Raw genomic sequence first — 21141 nt, 5'->3', positions numbered from 1 at the left:
GCGTCACAGTGCGTACTAAGCTTCACAAGAGGAATGCTGCAACATGAACTAGACATGTAGGTCACATGTGTTTTTTCTTATTTCTTCTTTTATTTGTCCCATGGCAGCCACCCTCCGATACATATTGAAACACACACACACACACACACACACACACACACACACACACACACACACACACACAATACATACACTGGTTGTAAATATGCTTCCACATCACTACAAATGCCAATTCAATATGGAAAATATGACAATCACACCTCCAGACAACTTACCTAGTGTGTGCTGCTTACATTGCATAAATTATATGATACTGATGATATTCACTTACTTATTATTGTTCTCCGAATTTTATTCATGGCCCCCTAACACAATACGCTATGCCAGTCAATATGCCTGACCATAAATACTTAATGGTATGCATATAAAGCAGGATTGGGTCATAGGTAGTTAAATAAAATAAGAAATTTATATGCAGAGCACAATTAGGGGATCAGGTGAGATATAGTACACAATAGACATATGGTAACATATTTTAATCAGATATTAATTGCAATTTTAATTGTAATTTTTGTGTGATACAGTATGATATTTTACTGCCTCAACTCTTTACTTGAGGTTTACATGGCATTTACATAGAGCAAGGCACCATGCGGCTATTGTAATAGTGAAACAGGAATTCTCGCTGCCCTCTAATGTTGTGTGTGATCACCTCAGATGGCCAGTACAGTTGCACACCTGCAGGGCATGGACAGTATAAGGTTATCAATCAGTTCTTGAGGGATATTTGGCTATTCTTCCATGAGTGCAATATCCAGCTCTGCAACCACTGTGAAAGGTGCTGGTCTTGCTACAATGCGTCTGCCATGCACATCCCAGACATGCTCAATTAGGTTTAAGTCGGGTGAACAAGCTGGCCACTCCATTCGTCAATTCCCTCAGCTTCAAGCAAGTTGTCCGCCATTGCAACTCTGTGGGTACGAGCGTTATCGTCTACCAGGTGCCCATCTCCAATGGCACCATCATAGGACACAACAAAAGGTTGAAGGATCTCATCTATATACCTCTGAGCAGTCAAAGCGCCATTCTGAATGGCATAGAGGTCCGTACATCTGCCAATGCTGACTCTTGCCAAACCGTTCGTCCACCACGATGAAATGGTGATGTTTCCTGCCTGTAAGCAGGAATGTTCCGAGTTCCATGTTCTCTCCAGATGAGGGAAAGACTATTGTCCAGCTGAACACAAAATCCTGACATGTCTGAACAGCACCTGGTGCCTTTCATTGCAACACCAATCCTGATGTTCCTCCACCCAGTTTCTACAGCCTAAACAGGTCGCGTTTTTAACGGGAGACACACCATAGGCATCCTTAGGTAGAGGCCACATTCCCGAAGATAATTTCGGACTGTTTGTATTGATACTGCGTGTCATGTTGCTTCCTAGAGGGTGCATTGCAGCTGAGTTGCATTCAGCCTCCTTTCTTGACGGGCTGTTAACTGGAGGTAACGGTCATCTCTTGCTGATGTTACCCATGGACAACCTTGGCCTTGCTTTCTTTTAATGGTTCCTGTCTGAAATAACGTCCAGTTCCTGGGAATTACACTTTCGGACACTACAATAGCTGCAGCCACCTCCCTCTGTGTCTGTCCTGTTTCCAACCATCCTATGGCTCTCCATGCCATAGCTTCGGGTAAGTCACATTGTTGTTGCATTGCACTACCTGCACACTACACTATCTGAACCCAACTGCTTGTGTAATTTGTTTGGTAGGGTAAACACAAGTCAACACCAGCCCCCTATGTAACAACTTTCCATTATTACTACTATCTCGGTGACTGTAATGTTGTTGCCTCCACTCTTTGTAACTGACAGAAAGACATCAAACCATTTTAATTCATTCTGCTGATGACAATACTTCAGAACCTAGATCTCTCAACTGATCCCTAATTGTTTTGACCACTATACTTTACTTCCTTGTTGAGGTGTTGCAATCCAAGTCCTACTGCAAAAAATCTATAATCCTGTACGTAACAAGCCCTGTATTTTGCGCCCCCCCCCCCCCCCACACACACACATATATATATATATATATATATATATATATATATATATATATATATGTATTTTCAATACCTGGCATTTTATTTTATAAACACTCCTTTATTACATCAACAAGCCCCAGATATTGCTCTCTTAGTGTTGTCAATGATCCTTTAGACTTTGTGTCATGGCAGTGTGCTATTTGAACCATAAAACTCATTGTAATTGTAATGTAAATCTTCGAAATGTGTCCTGGACACAGACCCTAATGTTTCTGCATGTATATCAAGAGATGGAGGAAACCACAATTCACAATTCTTACTGATGATTTATGCTGTAGAAAAACCTTGGGATATTCTAGCTGTAAATTACCACCAATGTTCTACAAGCACTCAGTCACTCTTGACTGTTATCTTCATTGTTTCTTTTCATATCAAATGATGTTAATAAATGCTTACCCACAATTTAGTCTGCATGTAGCTGTAATGCACTGGCTTCGTCATATTTGTGGACCATACTTATGATGTGTGAAAAGTAGTACCCATGGTTAAATCTGCTGTCAGTAATTTCATTTAATAGCTTCATTTGCTCATTTAAGTTCAGTTCAAAATCCTTCCTCTCTCTTTGTGACATACTGAATCAAATATTGGAAAGTCTAAGATGGGATAATGACAGTATTATGAAAAGGAGAGATTGCTACTCACCGTATAGTGAAGGTGCTAAGACACAGAAAGGCACAACAAAAAGGTATGTTAACAAGTGAAACCCTTGGTATATTTTGAAACGGAATACTCGTCACAACAGATGCAACGGCCATGGGTGGCCAGACTTTATGGAAGGAACGTCTTCACATTAAATGGGTAGCAGAAGTCAAAGTGGAGACATTGTTGGTGGCTGATAGGTTTTATATGGAGGAGGTATTGATGTAACCATATTTGAGGTGGAGGTCAATTTCAAGGAAGGTGGCTTGTCGGGTTGAGGAGTACCAGATGAAGCAAATGGGTGATGTGTTGAGGTTCTGGAATAAGGTGGATAGAATGTCCTGACTCTCGATTTATATTATGAAGATGTCATCAATGAATCTGAATCAGATGCGGTGTTTTGGATTCCAGACAGTTAGAAAGGATTCCTCTAGACAGCCCATGAATACGCTGGCACAGGATGGTGTGTTGGTGCGCTTTCAAAGGAGAAGTAATTGTGGGTGAGGATTAATTGGTCATGATGACCAGGAAAGAGGTTGTAGTTTGGAGTCTGTAGGTGTTGAGAAAGATAGTGTTCAATAGCACAAAGGCCATTAGCATTGGGGATGTTAGTGTAAAGAGAGGTGACATCAATAGTGATGAGCAGGTAGTAACAGAAACAATGGAGTGTCAGTGGAGGAAATCGTTGGTATCTTTTATGTAGGAGGGTAGGTTGCAGGTAATAGGTTGAAGGTGTTGGTCTACGAGAGCAGAGGTTCTGTAAGTGGGGGCAAAGTAACCAGCCACAATGGGGCATCCTAGGTGGTTGGTTTTATGGACTTTAGGAAGCATGTAGAAGGTGGAGTGTGGGGAGTGGTAGGGGTGACGAGAGAGAGAGACTCTGGGGAGAGGTTCTGGGATGGTCTTAGGATTTGAGGAGAGACTGGAATTGTGTCACTGTGGCACGGTCTGTAGTTGGACAAATCTGACAGCTGGTGGAGTCCTTCTGCAAGGTAACCCTTAATAGTTCAAAACCTCCCACTCTCTGTCAACCTACTGACTGCACCTAGCTGCCCTAACCTCTTCCCCACAGCCCTGAGTAGCAATCTATCCTTTTCAAAATATTGTCATATTCCCATCCTGGATTTTCCATTTCTTGATTAGTCCGCTCCAGGTAGCTGAGTGGTCAGCGCGACGACTGTCAATCCTAAGGGCCCGGTTTTGATTCCCGGCTGGATCGAAGATTTTCTCCGCTCAGGGACTGGGTGTTGTGTTGTCCTAATCATCGTCACTTCATCCCCATGCGCAAGTCGCCGAAGTGGCATCAAATCGAAAGACTTGCACCAGGCGAGCAATCTACCCAACGGGAGGCCCTCGTCACACACCATTAATTAATATTAATTTCTTGATTTGCCCAATGGCTTTTCTTCCATTCCTTAACCCAGTGCTGCTTTCCTTTATTAGTATTTCCCATCACATTACACACTTAGTGTCTGTCCTTTCCTTTGTCTTCTGTCCCAAGTTTTACATGTTGCCTTCCAGAGCGCACCACATGCTCTGAATTACACGCCATACTGTATCCATCAGCTCGCCTGCACACAGCACATGGCTAAATGACCACACTGATTGTGTGTGCTGCATCTCCATATCCAACAACACTCCCACCAATATCAGCAATCATAGACCTTCAAACTGATCAATCTTCCTGAGCTACTCACATATTTTCATGTGTTATTATCTGTACCTCCCTGTACCACACAGACTTGTATCTCATCCTACCAAGCCCTCCTTACCTCTCTTATTCTAGTTCACACAACTAATCTCACCTAATCTACTCGTATCTACTGTCCTCCTCCTCCTCCTCCATACGTTTCCCCCCACTGACCTGCAACGTACATTATAGCCCTTTTATTTATTTTTATCTTTGGTCTCACTGTGTTTTCATGTTAGTTCAGTTCGTTTTCGCCTTTCACAATTGGCCTGCTCCCTCAGGCTTCATTTTGTTTCCTCATAATTCACCCATTCTGACCTTTTTGGGATTTTTCCTGCTTATTTTGACATAGATCTGCAAATTTTTTTTGCACAAATTTCCATGTTATTCATGTATTTTACGTGCATTTTTACAAGTATTTATCCTCCAAAAAAGATCCTTGCTCCTTCCATGTGCACCAATACAGAAAAGTTTTCATCCCTTGCCAGAACCGAGTACCACATACTGTACCTGTACCTTTGCCTGGCTATGGAATCACCCCTCATGGCCTTACCATCAAATTACCTATTTCTAGCTAGAAACCCCTCCTTCCACAATTACCTCCATCTGTTCACATTCTGCCAGTCCTTATCCCTCACCAACATAGTCCTGCAAGGCCACGTAAATCAGGCCCAGACCTCCTTCGAATACTTCCTTTCCATCTGTAAAATTCTCCTGCTGTGCAATCCCAAATTCTTGTATCCCATCTCATATACAAACTCTTGCCCTGCAGGAACTTGAGCAGCATACAAAATGCCACCTCAAAAAACCCTTCAACCTGTTCCCCACCTACTCGCACCTTGGACTACCACTGTCCACCACCTCTACCACAGCCTCCAATCCCCCCGCGAATCCCCTCATAGCTGATGAACCCCACCTTGCAGACCTACTACATTTACCCCACTCTCAAACCCTTCCTCCCACTAACATACAGAATCCAGAACCGAAAAAGATCTGAAGCACAGCCATGAATCTTTCCTGTGAAAGCCTTAGTCCCATAGAAGTATCAGTCCTTTCCAAAGGCCTCACCTGTTGCGTCTTTCCCAAATTCAATCATGCTGGACTTATTAAAGACCTTTGCACCTCCTCCCAGTCCCTAAAGTGGAAACACTTTTTTGCCACCAACTCTACCAATCAGATTCAAGCACAGACCAATGTTGAATCCTGCCTGACTAAGTTCACTCCTCCATCCCACCATTATCCACCACCACAGCCACGAAATCACCTCCTGCTAACTCTCCAGAATTTCTTAATCTTGAACCTTGCCTCACCATAATTCCCCAAATCCCTTAACATGCAAGCTAAACTTACACTGACAGCAATAATCACAATCCACCATTTAAGAACTAACCCCGACCTTATAATCCTACTTGCTAACAAAGGTTCCATCTCTGTGGTTTTGAACCGCAAGGATTATCTGGTGGGAGGACTCCACCAGCTGTCAAATTTGTCCACCTACAAACCCTGCCACAATGACCCCATTCCAGAAATCCAGCAAGATCTCTGGCCTCTCCTAAAATCCTTAGGACCATCCGAGAACCTCTCTCTCTCTCTCTCTCTCTCTCTCTCTCTCTCTCTCTCTCTCTCTCTCTCTCTCTCTCTCTCTCCCCCCCCCCCTCTCCTCTCTCCCTCCCTATTCACACCTACCACTCCCTACCTACACTCCTACCTACTTCATGCTTCCTGAAGTCCGTAAACTGGAACACCCAAGACACCCCACTGTGGCCAGTTATAATCTCTACTCTGATAGACCAACACCTTCATCCTGTTACCTGCAAACTACCCTGCTATATAAAAGATACCAACCATCTCCTCTGCCAACTCTCTACAGTTCCTGTTCTTTTACCACTTGGTGCCGTGTTCATCACTATTGATGCCACCTTCCTTCACAGTAACATAACTCAAGCCCACGGCCTTGCTGCTACTAAACACTACCTTTCCCAACACCCGATGGCCCATTGAAGGCATCACCTAAAAAAAAAAAAAAACCACCCCACAACATGTAACAATGGGCTCCACATGGTGCTATCCTATGCCACAGATTGTCTAGAGGTATCCTTCTTGAACACCCTGAATCCGAAATCCCTCACCTGGTTCAGATTAACTGATGACATCTCCGTGATCTGGATCGAGGGTAAGGACATCCTAACCACAGTCCTCCAGAACCTCAACATCTCCTCCCTCATTCCATTCAGTTGGTCCTCCTCAACCCAACGAGACACATTCCTCACTGTTGACCTCCACCTCAAACATGGCCACATCAGTACCTAAGTCCATATCAAACCTACCAGTCATGAGCAGTACCTCCACTTTGAAGTCTGCCTCCCATTCAATACCAAGAAGACGCCTTCCATACAGCCTAGCCACCCTTGGCCAACACATCTGTAGTGACAAGCAGTATCTCTTGAAATATACCAAAGGTACCACAGAGGCCTTCACAGTCTGTAGTTACTCTCCCAAACTTTTATGGAATCATATCTCCCATGCTTTATCTCTCCAGTCACGCACAACCCCCGAAGTCCCACTGTCGGGCCACAGAGGATCATTCCCCTCTTGACTCAGTACCATCTAGGAATGGAGCAATTGAATCACATTCTCCGCCCGAGTTTTGACTACCTCTTGTCATGCCCTGAAACGAGGAACGTCCTACCCACTATCATTCCCGCCTCCCCCACAGTGATATTCCGCCGCACACTGAACATATATCCTTGTCCATTCCTACTCAACCCCAGTTTCCAACTTCTTGCCTCACAGCTCATATCCATGTAACAGACCCTGTTGCGACACTTGCCCATACATCCTCCCATTACAAACTACTCCAGTCCAGTCACAAGCATAACCTATCTCAACAAAGGCACGGCTACCGGTAAAACCAGTCATGTAATGTAAAAGTTAAGCTGCAACCATTGTACTGCATCCTACGTGGACATGACAACCAAGCTGTCTGTCTGCATGAATGGCCACTGAGAAACTGCAGCCGAGAAACAGGTGGACCACCCAGTTGCTGAGCATGCAGGCCAACACAATGTTCATTTCGATGACTGCATCACAGCTTGTGCCAGCTTGATCCTAACTACCAACACTAGCTTTTCTCAAATTGTGCAGGTAGGAACTCTACCTTCAATATAGCCTACATTCCCATAACCCTTGAAGCATTGGCCTTTGTTAGTCACTGTGCTTTACCCACCTATCCCTTTCCATGTTCCCACTCCAGCACCACACAGCCTTCTATTCCAACAACACGTGCACAGACTTTTTACTTTTTCCCCCCACCTTTTGTCTACCTAATGACAGCACCTAACTGCCCTATCTCCTCCCTGCCTGATCCCTGTATGCTCTCACAAGCAGCACTTTACCATCCTAATCTCTACCCTGCTATCCCTCCCACTCCCCACTCCAGCCACCGCTTTTCCCCCACTGCTCTGATAGCTTCTCCCATCATGAGCTGCTGCTCACAGTCTGGCCTCTGCTACCACAGACAGTCCTCATGTGAATGTGAGTTACATTGCATGAAAGTGTGTGTATAAGTTGACTAATGTGGAAGGCTTTCTGGCCAAAACCTTAACTTGTTAGCGGTCCTTTTGTTCTACATGTCTGTGAGTCAGCATCTCTACTTTTGTGACATATGGGATTTACTCAAATTAAAAATGTCAAACTAGTTATTGAACTTAGGCAAACGGTATGCAGTAGATTTCCAAATGTTTGATATGAAAACTTCTTCACTACAATACCAGAAACACCAAAATCTGAATGAGGAAACAGCTGTGCACAGTTTTGGTATTTTGTCTGTCTTCCATAGAAAAATGATTTTCCTGCATGTTGAGTGCATCTTTTAAATCACTATTTTGTGCATTAAGTAACAATTTCAACAGGCATTCTAAATTTGTGATTTTCCCATTTTCAAACATGAATCATTTATCCAACAAGCAGTTCCTGGCAAGGAAGCAGGAGAGACTCTGTAAAGTTTGGAAGGTAAGAGATGAGGTACTGGCAGAAGTAAAGCTGTGAGGACGGGATATGTGTCGTGCTTGGGTAGCTCAGATGGTAGACTACTTGCCCACAAAAGGCAAAGGTCCCGAGCTCGAGTCTCGATCTGGCACACAGTTTAAATCTGCCAGGAAGTTTCAGTTCCTGGCAAGTTTTGTAAGAAGGGTGTGACAATGTAAACAAAAAATTATCTTTGAGGAGTGGTGGCAATGCAGAAGCTATTTCACTGGTATACTTTTCTTCTTCCTGTCCACATTTGTGCTCCCCGAAACAGCAAAATTTGGAATGTTAATAAATAAAAAACTGCTTCAGATGAATGACTCCAAAACCTGTGGAAGCATGAACCCATGAATTGGTTTGCACATGACATCACAGAGCTTGCAATGGAGAGGGAGTAGCATGCCCAGAAGCACACCCTTGTGTCTTCCCACTAAGTTCTGTGGCAGGAGACGAAAAGAAAGTTTAAAAGTTAATTTGACAAGGCACCAAAGCTCCCCCCCCCCCCCCCCCCCCCTCCTTTTCCTGTCTTCTGCCCACAAAAATAAGATTTTCATTCTGCACATGACAGTAAACACATGCAGTTGTAACAGTGTCATTTAATCCAAGCAGCATCAGTGTTAGTGTCTGGTACTGAAACTGATAATACAACAGAGGCTTGCAGCCAGCTGAGAGCAGTGACTAACTACAGGAGAGCACACCATGGTGCTGGAGCTCGGCCACAATAGCACAGATCAGGATCTGTGTGGTAAGTGTGCGTAGTTGTGACTTACTGCAAATAAAGGCCACTGCTGCCACATCACTTACTCATATTGATAATTTCACAAAGTAGCTTGCCTTTTTATTCACTGTACTGTTCTCTCTACGAAGACTATTGCACTTCCTGGATGTCACCTCTAGATATCTGTCAGATTTTTGTAACTGCTCTTGATGACTGAAGTGTGAACTGGCTTATGCACAGAATGTAAATCCTACAAGTGGTCATCTTTCCACCTTTGTACTATCTATGTTGATTAATTTGTTACTTTAATCAATTGACCACATGCTGATACTCAGCTTTTGGCATGATATTTGCCACTAATGAACACAGCAAAGCTCCTCTTAGCTTTATACCAAGTGAGGTCACCCTTCATGTGAAGAGTTCAGGAAAATGACAAGTTTTGTACTGTGATGAGACACAGGCAAGGAGTTGCTATGTAAAGAACATTAGCTTTTCCACATGGTCCCTAAACCACTGTTTCTACTTCACAACTGGGCCAATTTTATCAGTGGATGTATCTTTGCTCTTCCCCCTTACTTGCCATCTTTGTGACGAACCTATGATTTTGAATAGGTATTCTTTTGCTTGTGGACAGACTTAGTATTGATTCCAAACAATCTGTTGGTGGTTCAGAATTCACTTTGAAAAACATCTTGACACCTCGGCTGAAAGATGATGAGAAGGTTTGTTTGACTTTGTGTACAGTATTGGATTCGTAATTCTGTTATCATCATCATCTTTTATTGTGGATAACATTTTTACAAAAAACTAATACTGAAGCTGGCTGACCCGAGCAGAACCTGGCATATCTAAGCAACCCCACTACAGTTGAGGTGTGGCAGATACTATACGAGCTACACACAAACAACTGTTTGACCTGACAACCATCTGCCCAACAACATTTTTTTCTCTTTTCTTTTTTTGCTGCTCCTCATATGATGTGACTCCTAGTGTGTATGTAACTTGTGGAAGGCTAAGGATGTGGTGAACTTAACTCTCTCCCAACAACATAATGAAAGACTGCAATTTGGGAGTATCCAACACAGTACTAAGAAGAAGGATACATATTTTTGTGCCTTATTAACCTCAAGGATGAAATGTGATACCAGCCTCCAGGTATGTTAAGACCATGGTCTTCTTTAAGCACCAGTACATACAACTTGTCAGTTTTCTTGCAAAAGGGGCAGTGGATAATTTTTGATACTTGAAGACACACGAATAAAATATTCTGTGATTTTAATATCACCGCAGTCAATATATTTCTATAATTAGCTAAAAATATTCTATAATGGCATACCTAGTATTTCTAGTTCGCCATGTTCTTTTGGAATGCCAGATAGAGAGATGGGATGTGGCCCAGATTCTGGTGGAAGACAAAGAGATGACGGTATGCTCTCAAACACAGCTCCATTAGTTAGGAGGCGCTAGAAAAGATTAACAGTTAATAAAATGTGTGTTGCTATTTGCTATACTTTAAAGTAATGGATTAAATACTCCATATAAATACATAAAATTCTTTATCATAAAAAACACACCCATGATTACTCAGGCATACACCTATTTAAAATTCAAAACACTCTAGGAAAAGACAAATTAGAATGGTGAGCCAGACAAAGTAGTTTATTTCATCCACCAGTTACCTACACCATGCAACAAAATGACTGATTGCTTTCCAGAAAGTTTGAAGAATATTGTATACAAATTCCTTGAAGAGAATGTAATAAGGTGGGATAATGTGGGTCGTTGGAGGAAAGATTCACATGATATTGTGCTCTATATGTTTTCCAACAATTCTATTTGTCAAAATTTTCTGTCAGGTTGAAACTGTGTGGCAGAATGAGATAAGTAGTAAGTCTTAAGTACACCCTGAGTCTCCTGACAGCAAACAATTCTGACCCTTCCTATTCAGGTATTGTAGGATAGAGACCATGTATAAACTGTCTATGCAAGATTCTGAGAGATAAGATGGATAGGACAGAGATTGGACAGAAGTAGCAGCAAAGTTAATATAAAAAAAGTTTACAACAGATTCTCATGGACAGACAAAATCTAAATTAACAACCACAATGAGCAAATTCAGTGAATCTGAAGACAAAATCTTATCTGTCATAATACTAAAAATCATAAGAACTTTTGGCTGGACATAAAATTAGTTGTGACTTAGTGGCTGAGTGATAAAGTGCCAGGCTACAGCTTCAAATGTTTCAGGTTTATTGCCCACTCAGTACTTGGATATTTATCAGTCACTTGTGATTTCTTTCACTTTTTGCAATGATTTTCCATGTGAAAAATGCTGAGTTGATCCATGGTTTGGACTCCTTGTTGAACTATAGATCCCTTATAACTAGGTCATAAGTTGATTCAAAGATCAGAGGAAGGTGCCACATACCACATACAACAGGAGAAAAACTAGTAAATGCTGGTTTAATGACAGCTCTCCCTTTAAGTCAGTTAACTGATAAGACTAATTTATCCAGTGACTGGACGATAGTGGTACCAAAATAAAAGATAATACAGTGCAGGAAAGTAACTCAGTAAAATGAAGTTTCTGGGAACAGATGGGATACTTGTTAAACTTCTACGGAAACAGTAACAAATAATTTTTAATTATCATCTTGAAAATAGTAAAGTTACATAATGAAACAATGGAGAATACAAATTGAAATGTAACAATATTATGAGAAGGATAGTTGCTACACCCCCACGTGAACCATGGGCCTTGCCGTCGGTGGGGAGGCTTGCGTGCCTCAGCAATACAGATAGCCATACCGTAGGTGCAACCACGACAGAGGGGTATCTGTTGAGAGGCCAGACAAACATGTAGTTCCTGAAGAGCGGAAGCAGCCTTTTCAGTAGTTGTAGGGGCATGATTGACGGATATGGCCTGGTAACACTAACCAAAACGGCCTTGCTGTTATGGTACTGCGAACGGCTGAAAGCATGGGGAAACTACAGCAGTAATTTTTCCCGAGGCCATGCAGCTTTACAGTGAGGTTAAATGACGACGGCATCCTCTTGGGTAAAATATTCCGGAGGTAAAATAGTCCCTCATTCGGATCTCCAGGCGGGAATTACTCAGGAGGGTGTAATTATCAGGAGGAAGAAAACTGGCGTTCTACGGATCGGAGCATGGAATGTTGTATCCCTTAATCGGACAGGTAGGTTAGAACATTTAAAAAGGGAAATGGATAGGTTACAGTTAGATATAGTGGGAATTAGTGAAGTGCGGTGGCAGGAGGGACAAGACTTTTGGTCAGGTGACTACAGGGTTATATATACAAAATCAAATAGGGGTAATGCAAGAGTAGGTTTAATAATGAATAAAAAATTGGAGCACGTGTAACCTACTACAAATAGCATAGTGAATGCATTACTGTGGCCAAGATAGACACATAGCCCATGCCTACCACAGTAGTACAAGTTTGTATGTCAACTAGCTCTGAAGATGAGGAAGAGATTGATGAAATGTACGATGAGATAAAAGAAATTATTCAGATAGTGAAGGAAGACAAAAATTTAATAGTCATGGGTGAATGGAATTCGATAGTAGGAAAAGGTAGAGAAGGAAGCGTAGTAGGTGAATATGGATCAGGGCTAAGAAATAAGAGGAAGCCGCCTGGTACAATTTTGCACAGAGCATAACTTAATCATAGCTAACACTTGATTCAAGAACCATGAAAGAAGGTTGTATACATGGAAGGGGCCTGGAGATACTGGAAAGTTTCAGACTGATTATATAATGGTAAGATGGAGATTCAGGAATTAGGTTTTAAATTGTAAGACATTTCCAGGGGCAGATGTGCACTCTGACCACAATCTATTGGTTATGAACTGTAGATTAAAACTGAGGAAACTGCAAAAAGGTGGTAAATTGAGGAGATGGGATTTGGATAAACTGACAGAACCAGAGGTTGTAGAGAGTTTCAGAGAGAGCACTAGGGAACGATTGACAAGAATGGGGGAAAGAAATGCGGTAGATGAAGAACGGGTAGCTTTGAGAGATGAAATAGTAAAGGCAGCAGAGGATCAGGTAGGTAAAAAGATGAGGGCTAGTAGAAATCCTTGGGTAACAGAAGAAATACTGAATTTAGTTGATGAAAGGAGAAAATATAAAAATGCAGTAAGTGAAGCAGGCAAAAAGGAATACAAATGTCTCAAAAATGAGTTCGACATGAAGTGCAAAATGGCTAAGCAGGGATGGCTAGAGGACAAATGTAAGGATGTAGAGGCTTGTCTCACCAAGGGTAAGATAGATACTGCCTACAGGAAAATTAAAGAGACCTTTGGAGAAAAGAGAAACACTTGTATGAATATCAAGAGGTCAGATAGAAACCCAATTCTAATCAAAGAAGGAAAAGCAGAAAGGTGGAAGGAGTATATATAGGGTCTATACAAGGGCAATGTACTTGAGGACAATATTATGGAAATGCAAGAGGATGTACATGAAGATGAAATGGGAGATATAATACTGCGTGAAGAGTTTGACAGAGAACTGAAAGACCTGTGTCGAAACAAGGCCCCGGGAGTAGACAACATTCCATTAGAACTAGTGATAGCCTTGGGAGAGCCAGCCCTGACAAAACCCTACCATCTGGTGAGCAAGATGAGACAGGCGAAATACCCTCAGACTTCAAGAAGAATACAGTAAGTCCAATCCCAAAGAAAACAGGTGTTGACAGATGTGAACATTACCGAACTATTAATTTGATAAGTCATGGCTGCAAAATACTAACAAGAATTCTTTACAAATGAATAGAAAAACTGGTAGAAGCCGACCTCGCGGAAACTCAGTTTGGATTCCGTAGAAATGTTGGAACATGAGAGGCAATACTGACCGCACAACTTATCTTAGAAGATAAATTAAGGAGAGGCAAACCTAAGTTTCTAGCCTTTGTAGACTTAGAGAAAGCTTTTGACAATGTTGACTGGAATACTCTTTTTCAAATTCTGAAGGTGGCAGGGGTAAAATACAGTGAGTGAAAGGCTATTTACAATTTGTACAGGAAACAGATTGCAGTTATAAGAGTTGAGGGGCATGTAAGGGAAGTGGTGGTTGGGAAGGGAGTGAGACAGGGTTGTAGCCTATCCCTGATGTTATTCAATTTGTATATTGAGCAAGCAGTAAAGGAAACAAAAGAAAAATTCGGAGTAGGAATTGAAATCCATGGAGAAGAAATAAAAACTTTGAGGTTCACCGATGACATTGTAATTATGTCAGAGACGGCAAAGGACTTGGAAGAGCAGTTAAACAGAATGGACAATGTCTTGAAAGGAGGATATAAGATGAACATCAACAAAAGCAAAACGAGGATAATGGAATGTAGTCAAATTAAGTCGGGTGATGCTGCGGGGATTAGATTAGGAAATGAGACACTTAAAGTAGTATATGAGTTTTGCTATTTGGGGAGCAAAGTAACAGATGATGGTCGAAATAGAGAGGATGTAAAGTGTAAACTGGCAATGGAAAGGAAAGCGTTTCTGAAGAAGAGAAATTTGTTAACATCGAGTATAGATCAAAGGGTCAGGAAGTCATTTCTGAAAGTATGTGTGTGGAGTGTAGCCATGTATGGAAGGGAAACATGGGCAATAAACAGTTTAGACAAGAAGAGAATAGAAGCTTTTGAAATGTGGTGCTACAGAAGAATGCTAAAGATTAGATGGGTAGATCACATAACTAATGAGGAGGTATTGAATAGAATTGGGGAGAAGAGAAATTTGTGGCACAACTTGACTAGAAGAAGGGATCGGTTGGTAGGACATGTTTTGAGGCATCAAGGGATCACCAATTTAGTATTGAAGGACAGCTTGGAGGGTAAAAATCGTACGGGGAGACCAAGAGATGAATACACTAAGCAGATTCAGAAGGATGTAGGTTGCAGTAGGTACTGGGAGATGATAAAGCTTGCACAGGATAGAGTAGCATGGAGAGCTGCATCAAACCAGTCTCTGGACTGAAGACCACAAAGCCAAAGCCAACAACAACAACAACAACAACAACAACAAAAACAACAACAACAACAACAGTTGCTGCTCACCATACAGCAGAGACACTGAGGCGCAGATAGGCACAATAAAAAGACTGTCACTAAGTGAGCTTCTGGCCAACAAGACAGTTGGCCAAAAAGCTGACAAGCCAACAGACTTTTTGTTGTGCCTATCTGTGACTCAGCATCTCTGCTGCACGGTGAGTAGCAATTATCCTTTTCATAATAGGCTTAGAGTTCACATCAATTCAGGCAGGCTTGGAAAAAAAATCTTACCTCCATAGTCTTGGATGTTATTGAATTTAGCATATGTCAAAATGAAGGACTAAGTGAGGAACACGTATTTTTTGGTTTTCTGAAAAAAAAATTTCAGTTCCGAGATACAGCCCTCCGAAGATGACACTGCGCATACCATTTTGAAGAGCATATTTTGGAAAAAATTTTAAAATGCTTTATCTCTGGAAAAGTTCTAGATATTTTGTTGGCTCTTTTTCTATTTGGAAGATAATTGTTTTATGATCACAAAGAAATCCTTCATTTGGGCTTATCTGTCAAAGTTCTACATCTACATCTATATGTTTACTCTGCAATTCACACTTAAGTGTCTGGCTCAGGGTTCATCGAACCATTTTCATACTACTTCTCTACCTTTCCACTCTCGAATGCCGTGTGGGAAAAAGGAACACCTAAATCTTTCCGCTCAAGCTCTGATTTCTCTTATTTTATTATGATGATCATTTCTCCCTACGTGTGTGGGTGTCAACAAAATATTTACGCATTCATAAGAGAAAGTGGGTGATTGAAATTTCGTAAATAGATCTCACCACAAAGAAAATGCCTTTGTTTTAGTGACTGCCACCCCAACTCGTGTATCATTTCATTTCAGTGACACTCTCACCCCTATTGCGCAATAACATGAAATGAGCTGCCCTTCTTTGCACTTTTTCAATGTCCTCCACCAATCCTACCTGGAAAGGATCCCACACCGCGCAGAAATATTCCAGGAGAGGATGGACAAGTGTAATGTAGGCTGCCTTTTCAGTGGGTTTGTCGCAACTTCTAAGTATTCTGCCAACAAAGCGCAATCTTCATTTCGCCTTCCCCACGATATTACCTATGTGGTATTTCCAATTTAAGTTGCTCGTAATTGTAATTCCTAGGTATTTAGTCGAATTGACAGCCCTTTGATCTGTGCGATTTATCGCATACCCAAAATTTATCGGAGTTCTTTTAGTACCCATTTGTATGACCTCACACTATTCTTTGTTTGGTGCTAATTGCCACTTTTCGCACCATACAGAAATTCTCTCTAGATCATTTTGTAATTGGAATTGATCGTCTGATGATTTTACTAGACAGTAGATTACAGCGTCACCTGCAAAGAATCTAAGGGGGCTGCTCAGATTATCACCTAGATCATTTATATAAATCAGGAACAGCAGAGGGCCTATGACACTACCTTGCAGAACGCCAGATATCACTTCTGTTCTACTCGATGATTTACAGTCTACCATTACGAACTGTGACCCCTGTGAGAGGAAATCATGAATCCAGTCACACAACTGAGACAATACCCCATTGCACGCAATTTGATTAACAGTCGCTTGTGAGGAACGGTATCAAAAGCCTTCTGGAAATCTAGGAATATGGAATTGATCTGAAATCCCTTGTCGACAGCACTCATTACTTCATGGGACTAAAGAGCTAGCTGTGTTGCACAAGAACGATATTTTCTGAATCTGTGTTGATTATGTATCAATAAGTCATTTTCTTCAAGGTGATTTATAATGTTTGAGTACAGTATATGCTCTAGAATCCTACTGCAAATCGAGGTCAGTGATATGGGCCTGTGATTCAATGGGTTATTCCTACTTCCCTTCCTGAATATTGGTGTGACCTGTGCTACTTTCCAGTCTTTTGGAACAGACCTTTCACCAAGTGAGCGGTTGTATATGATTGCTAAGAAAGGCACTCGTGTCGTACTCGGAGAGGAACCAAATTTGTATATCATTTGGATTGGAAGACTTGCCTTTCTTTAGTGATTTGAGTTGTTTCACAACACCTAAGATATCTACTTCTTTGTCACATGCTAACAGCTGTTCTAGTTTCGAATTCTGGAATATTTACTTCATCTTCTTTTGTGAAGGAATTACGGAAAACTGTATTTAGTAAGTCTGCTTTAGTGGCACCATTATCGGTAACATTTCCATCACTATCGCGCAGTGACGGTATTGACTGTTTTTTACCCCTGGTATACTTTACATATGACCAGAATCTCTTTGGGTTTTCTACCATATTTTGAGACAATATTTCATTGTGGAAACTATTAAAAGCATCTCGCATTGACGTCCGAACTAAGTTTCGATCTTCCATGAAACTTAGCCAGTCTTGGGGATTTTGCATTCTTCTGAATCTGGCATGCTTTTTTTGTTGCTTCTACGACAGTGTTCTGATGTGTTTTGTGTACCATGGTGGATCAGTCCCGTGTCTCATTAATTTTTGTGGTATGAATCTATCTATTGCTGTCAATACTGTATCTTTGTTTTTGAGACATATCTGGTCCACACTTACATAATTAGCTTGGAAGGAATGGAGACACACTCTTAGGAAGGCATCAAGTGAATTTTTATCTGCTGTTTTAGAGAGATATATTTTGCATTTATTTTTAGTGGTTTTGGTTGATATGGTTTTGAGTCTCACTACAATGACCTTGTGTTCACTAATCCCTGTATCCGACATGACACACTCTATTAGATCAGGATTATTTGTGGCAAAGAGGTCAAGTGTGTTTTCGCAACCATTTACAATTTGTGTGGGCTCATGAACTAATTGTTCGAAGTAATTCTCAGAGAAAGCATTTAGTACAATTTCAGAAGATGTTTTCTGTCTACCACTGGATTTGAACATGTATTTCCGCCAACAAATCTAGGGTATATTGAAGTCTCCACCAATTATAACTGTGTGAGTGGGGTACTTATTTGTGATGAGATTCAAGTTTTCTTTGAAGCATTCAGCTATTATATCATCATCTGAGTCGGGTGGTGGTGGTGGTGGTGGTGGTGGTGGTGGTGGTGGTGGTGGTAAGGGGAGGGAGGGGGGGGGGGTCAGTAGAAGGAGCCAATTATTATTTTGGTACAGCTGTTGAGTATAACCTCTACCCACAGTAATTTGCAGGAACTATCTATTTCAACTTCACTACAAGATAAGCTACTACCAACAGATGCAAACACACCACCAATTACTTTATTTAACCCATCCTTTCTGAAAACGGTTTGCGCCTCTGTAAAAATTTCAGCAGAATTTATCTCCAGCTTTAGCCAACTTTCTGTTCCTATAACGATTTCAGCTTCAGTGCTTTCTACCAGTGCTTGGAGCTCTGGTATTTTTCCAACATAGCTACAACAATTTACAGCTACAATACCGACTGTTGCTTGGTTGATTCTCATCGTTTCTTTGTCCTGTACCCTTTGAGACTGGAGCCCTTTTTGATCTTTCCCAAGACTGTCTAACCTAAAAAACCACCCAGCCCACACCACACAGCCCCTGCTACCCATGTAGCCACCTCCTGTGTGTAGTGGACACCTGACCTATTTAGCGGAACCCGAAACCCCACCACCCTATGGCACAAGTCGAGGAGTCTGCAGCCTACACGGTCGCAGAACTGTCAGAGCCTCTGATTCAGACCCTCCACTCGGCTCTGTACCAAAGGTCCGCAATCGGTCCTGTTGACAATGCTGCAGACGGTGAGCTCTGCCTTCATTTCGCTTCTTTTCCTACAGCTTTTACTATAGCGTTCTGAACTTTTTTTTATAATTTGTGGAAAAAAAAATTTTTTTTTTCAAAAATACCAATCTATAAAATTTTCTGTTTGTTAGTACCATATAGTTCCACATTCCCTGAAAAGGAGAGCCTCCACTTTTATGTTGAGCACGTTTTATAAACGTTTGAAATTATTGCCATACATAACACCTGTTTTCTTACACACGTTTTCACACAACAGGCTCATAAAAATGAAAACCTAGCCTTATTTAACATAATTTTAGTTTTGAAAGATGAGTAAGAGACTTTTTTTCAAGCATTTTGAATGGTTCCAAAATGTATGTGAAAGATCCAAAGACTTAAAGGTTTCAATTTATACAACTTCTGTGTACTATGTTTTGTACTGAAATTAGCCAATCAATGAATGTTCCACCGCTTCAGTACCTTTCTTTGATATAGAGTGATGCCTTCCTGTTGAATCAATAGGAACTAGAGCACTTGTGAACACGAAGAGAGCACTGATGGCGTTGTTGTGGTCCTTCAGCTGGAAACCTATATCCAGCAGCTGGTTCATGTGGCTGCATAATGTTCACTACAATTTCGTTTAACTCATAACTGGTGTCTATAATCTCTGCAAATCCCCCGGTTACATTCATACACACACACACCCCAAACATCCCCCTATTCAGGTTGTGAATCTGATTATCATCCTGTTGTTTCTGAGGTGTCAGCCGAACGAATGGAATTTCTTCTTTCTTGTTTTTTAAAGTCCATGCACTATGAATTGGCCAATCACTTTGAGTCCAGAAATGTGTCTTCTGAATTCCTTTCACAGGAGTAGTTTGTTTGGACTATCCTCCTTTTATCTGCTCATGAAATTTTTTGATTTCCTCTTTGGACAAAAGAATGAGGGCTGTGGATGTGTAAGATTTCATGACTCTCATAAAATCCTCAGCATTCTGAATTACAGCTGTATTTGGTCTCGAAAGATTATGTTTTGTTGCACGGTGCTTCAGCAGACCATCTACACCATCACAAGGCCCCTTCCCATGACCAATAGCACTGTATACCCAGTCAGTTGGCACAAGTGACATACTCAATTCAAACAGCTGGTAATGATTTTTAAAGTGCCAAGGAACACCATCAGATATAATGATGATCTTCTCTGCTCCTGTTTGCAGTTGAAGAATTTTCCACATTGCTAAGAAAGCATGTGCTGAGTCATGTTCAATTACAACTGCAACACCTGTGGACTTGTTTTGAAAATATGTCACTCCTGTAAAAATTGAAACCTGGTCATTACTCCAATGATACCCTTGTACTTGTAGAAGAATTACAGACCAGTTCTCAGCAAAATCATAGTGAAACACTAAACATAGTTCTTCGGCCTATACACACCCTTTCACTTCTGCAATGTGGTGTTGTTGCAATTTCTTCAGATGCTGGTGTGTTACTGCTTTCACTGGCCATTTATCGAGTTCATCAATGAAACTGTCAAAGGCAACAGTTTTCTTAATTAGTTCATTTTCCTCCCATGTCGCATATGTAATTTCTGCAGAGTTATATGCTACGCCTTCCAGTCCAAGTGTCTCTAAAGACAGTCCTCGCTTTCCAGGACAGTCACCACATTTTTGAAACAAACAAGTCTCTCACTTTATGTCACAGACTACTAATGACTTCACATGCCCAACCAAGGTGTCATATGCCATGTGCCCCAGTAAGTTCTTCAAAATTACCACACAAAGTTCAAAATTTGCACAGTACACTTATAAACAGACATCTCTAGGTGGGTGTGGAACTACCCACTTAGGCCGTAGTGAATAAAATATTGATCATCCAATATGTGAAGTTGGACAGCTGCTCTCGTAAATTGCAAAAGTTTCTTTAATACTGCGAATCATGTACCTCTTCACTTTCACAACTTTTTGACCTTCAACTGTTACAGTTATAGGGTCTTTTTTGTTGGCACTCTGTCGAGATCAGTCCCATTTATCTTCCAGATAAAATGACTGTACTATTTGAACTTGAGCTGCTTCTACAGGATGACCATAGTAGGGATATGGTCTTCCAAAGACTCCTTTTACAGCCCTCACATTTCTTGATTTGTCTACCATGTTCTTTGGTACTGATGGAACATGGTTAAAAAAAAAAATTTTTTTAATATCTCTGGAATAATAGTTAAA

At 41.3% G+C, this 21141-nt stretch overlaps 1 protein-coding gene across 3 annotated transcripts in view; it reads right to left on the bottom strand.

Moving 5' to 3' along the window:
- Nucleotides 1–21141, bottom strand: part of LOC126457899 (protein brunelleschi) — a 245512-nt gene that overhangs the window by 86678 nt on the left and 137693 nt on the right. For all 3 annotated transcript variants that reach the window (XM_050094572.1, XM_050094573.1, XM_050094571.1), the window contains one exon: nucleotides 10513–10639. In XM_050094572.1, coding sequence (XP_049950529.1) covers nucleotides 10513–10639 — 127 coding nt within the window. The remainder of the gene's footprint in view (nucleotides 1–10512; nucleotides 10640–21141) is intronic.

Source organism: Schistocerca serialis, chromosome 2, assembly GCF_023864345.2.
Source record: "Schistocerca serialis cubense isolate TAMUIC-IGC-003099 chromosome 2, iqSchSeri2.2, whole genome shotgun sequence".
In the NCBI taxonomy this organism is placed as follows: domain Eukaryota; kingdom Metazoa; phylum Arthropoda; class Insecta; order Orthoptera; family Acrididae; genus Schistocerca; species Schistocerca serialis.
The sequence above is the reverse complement of the archived record's forward strand: the minus strand, read 5'-3'. Positions and strand labels throughout refer to the sequence as shown.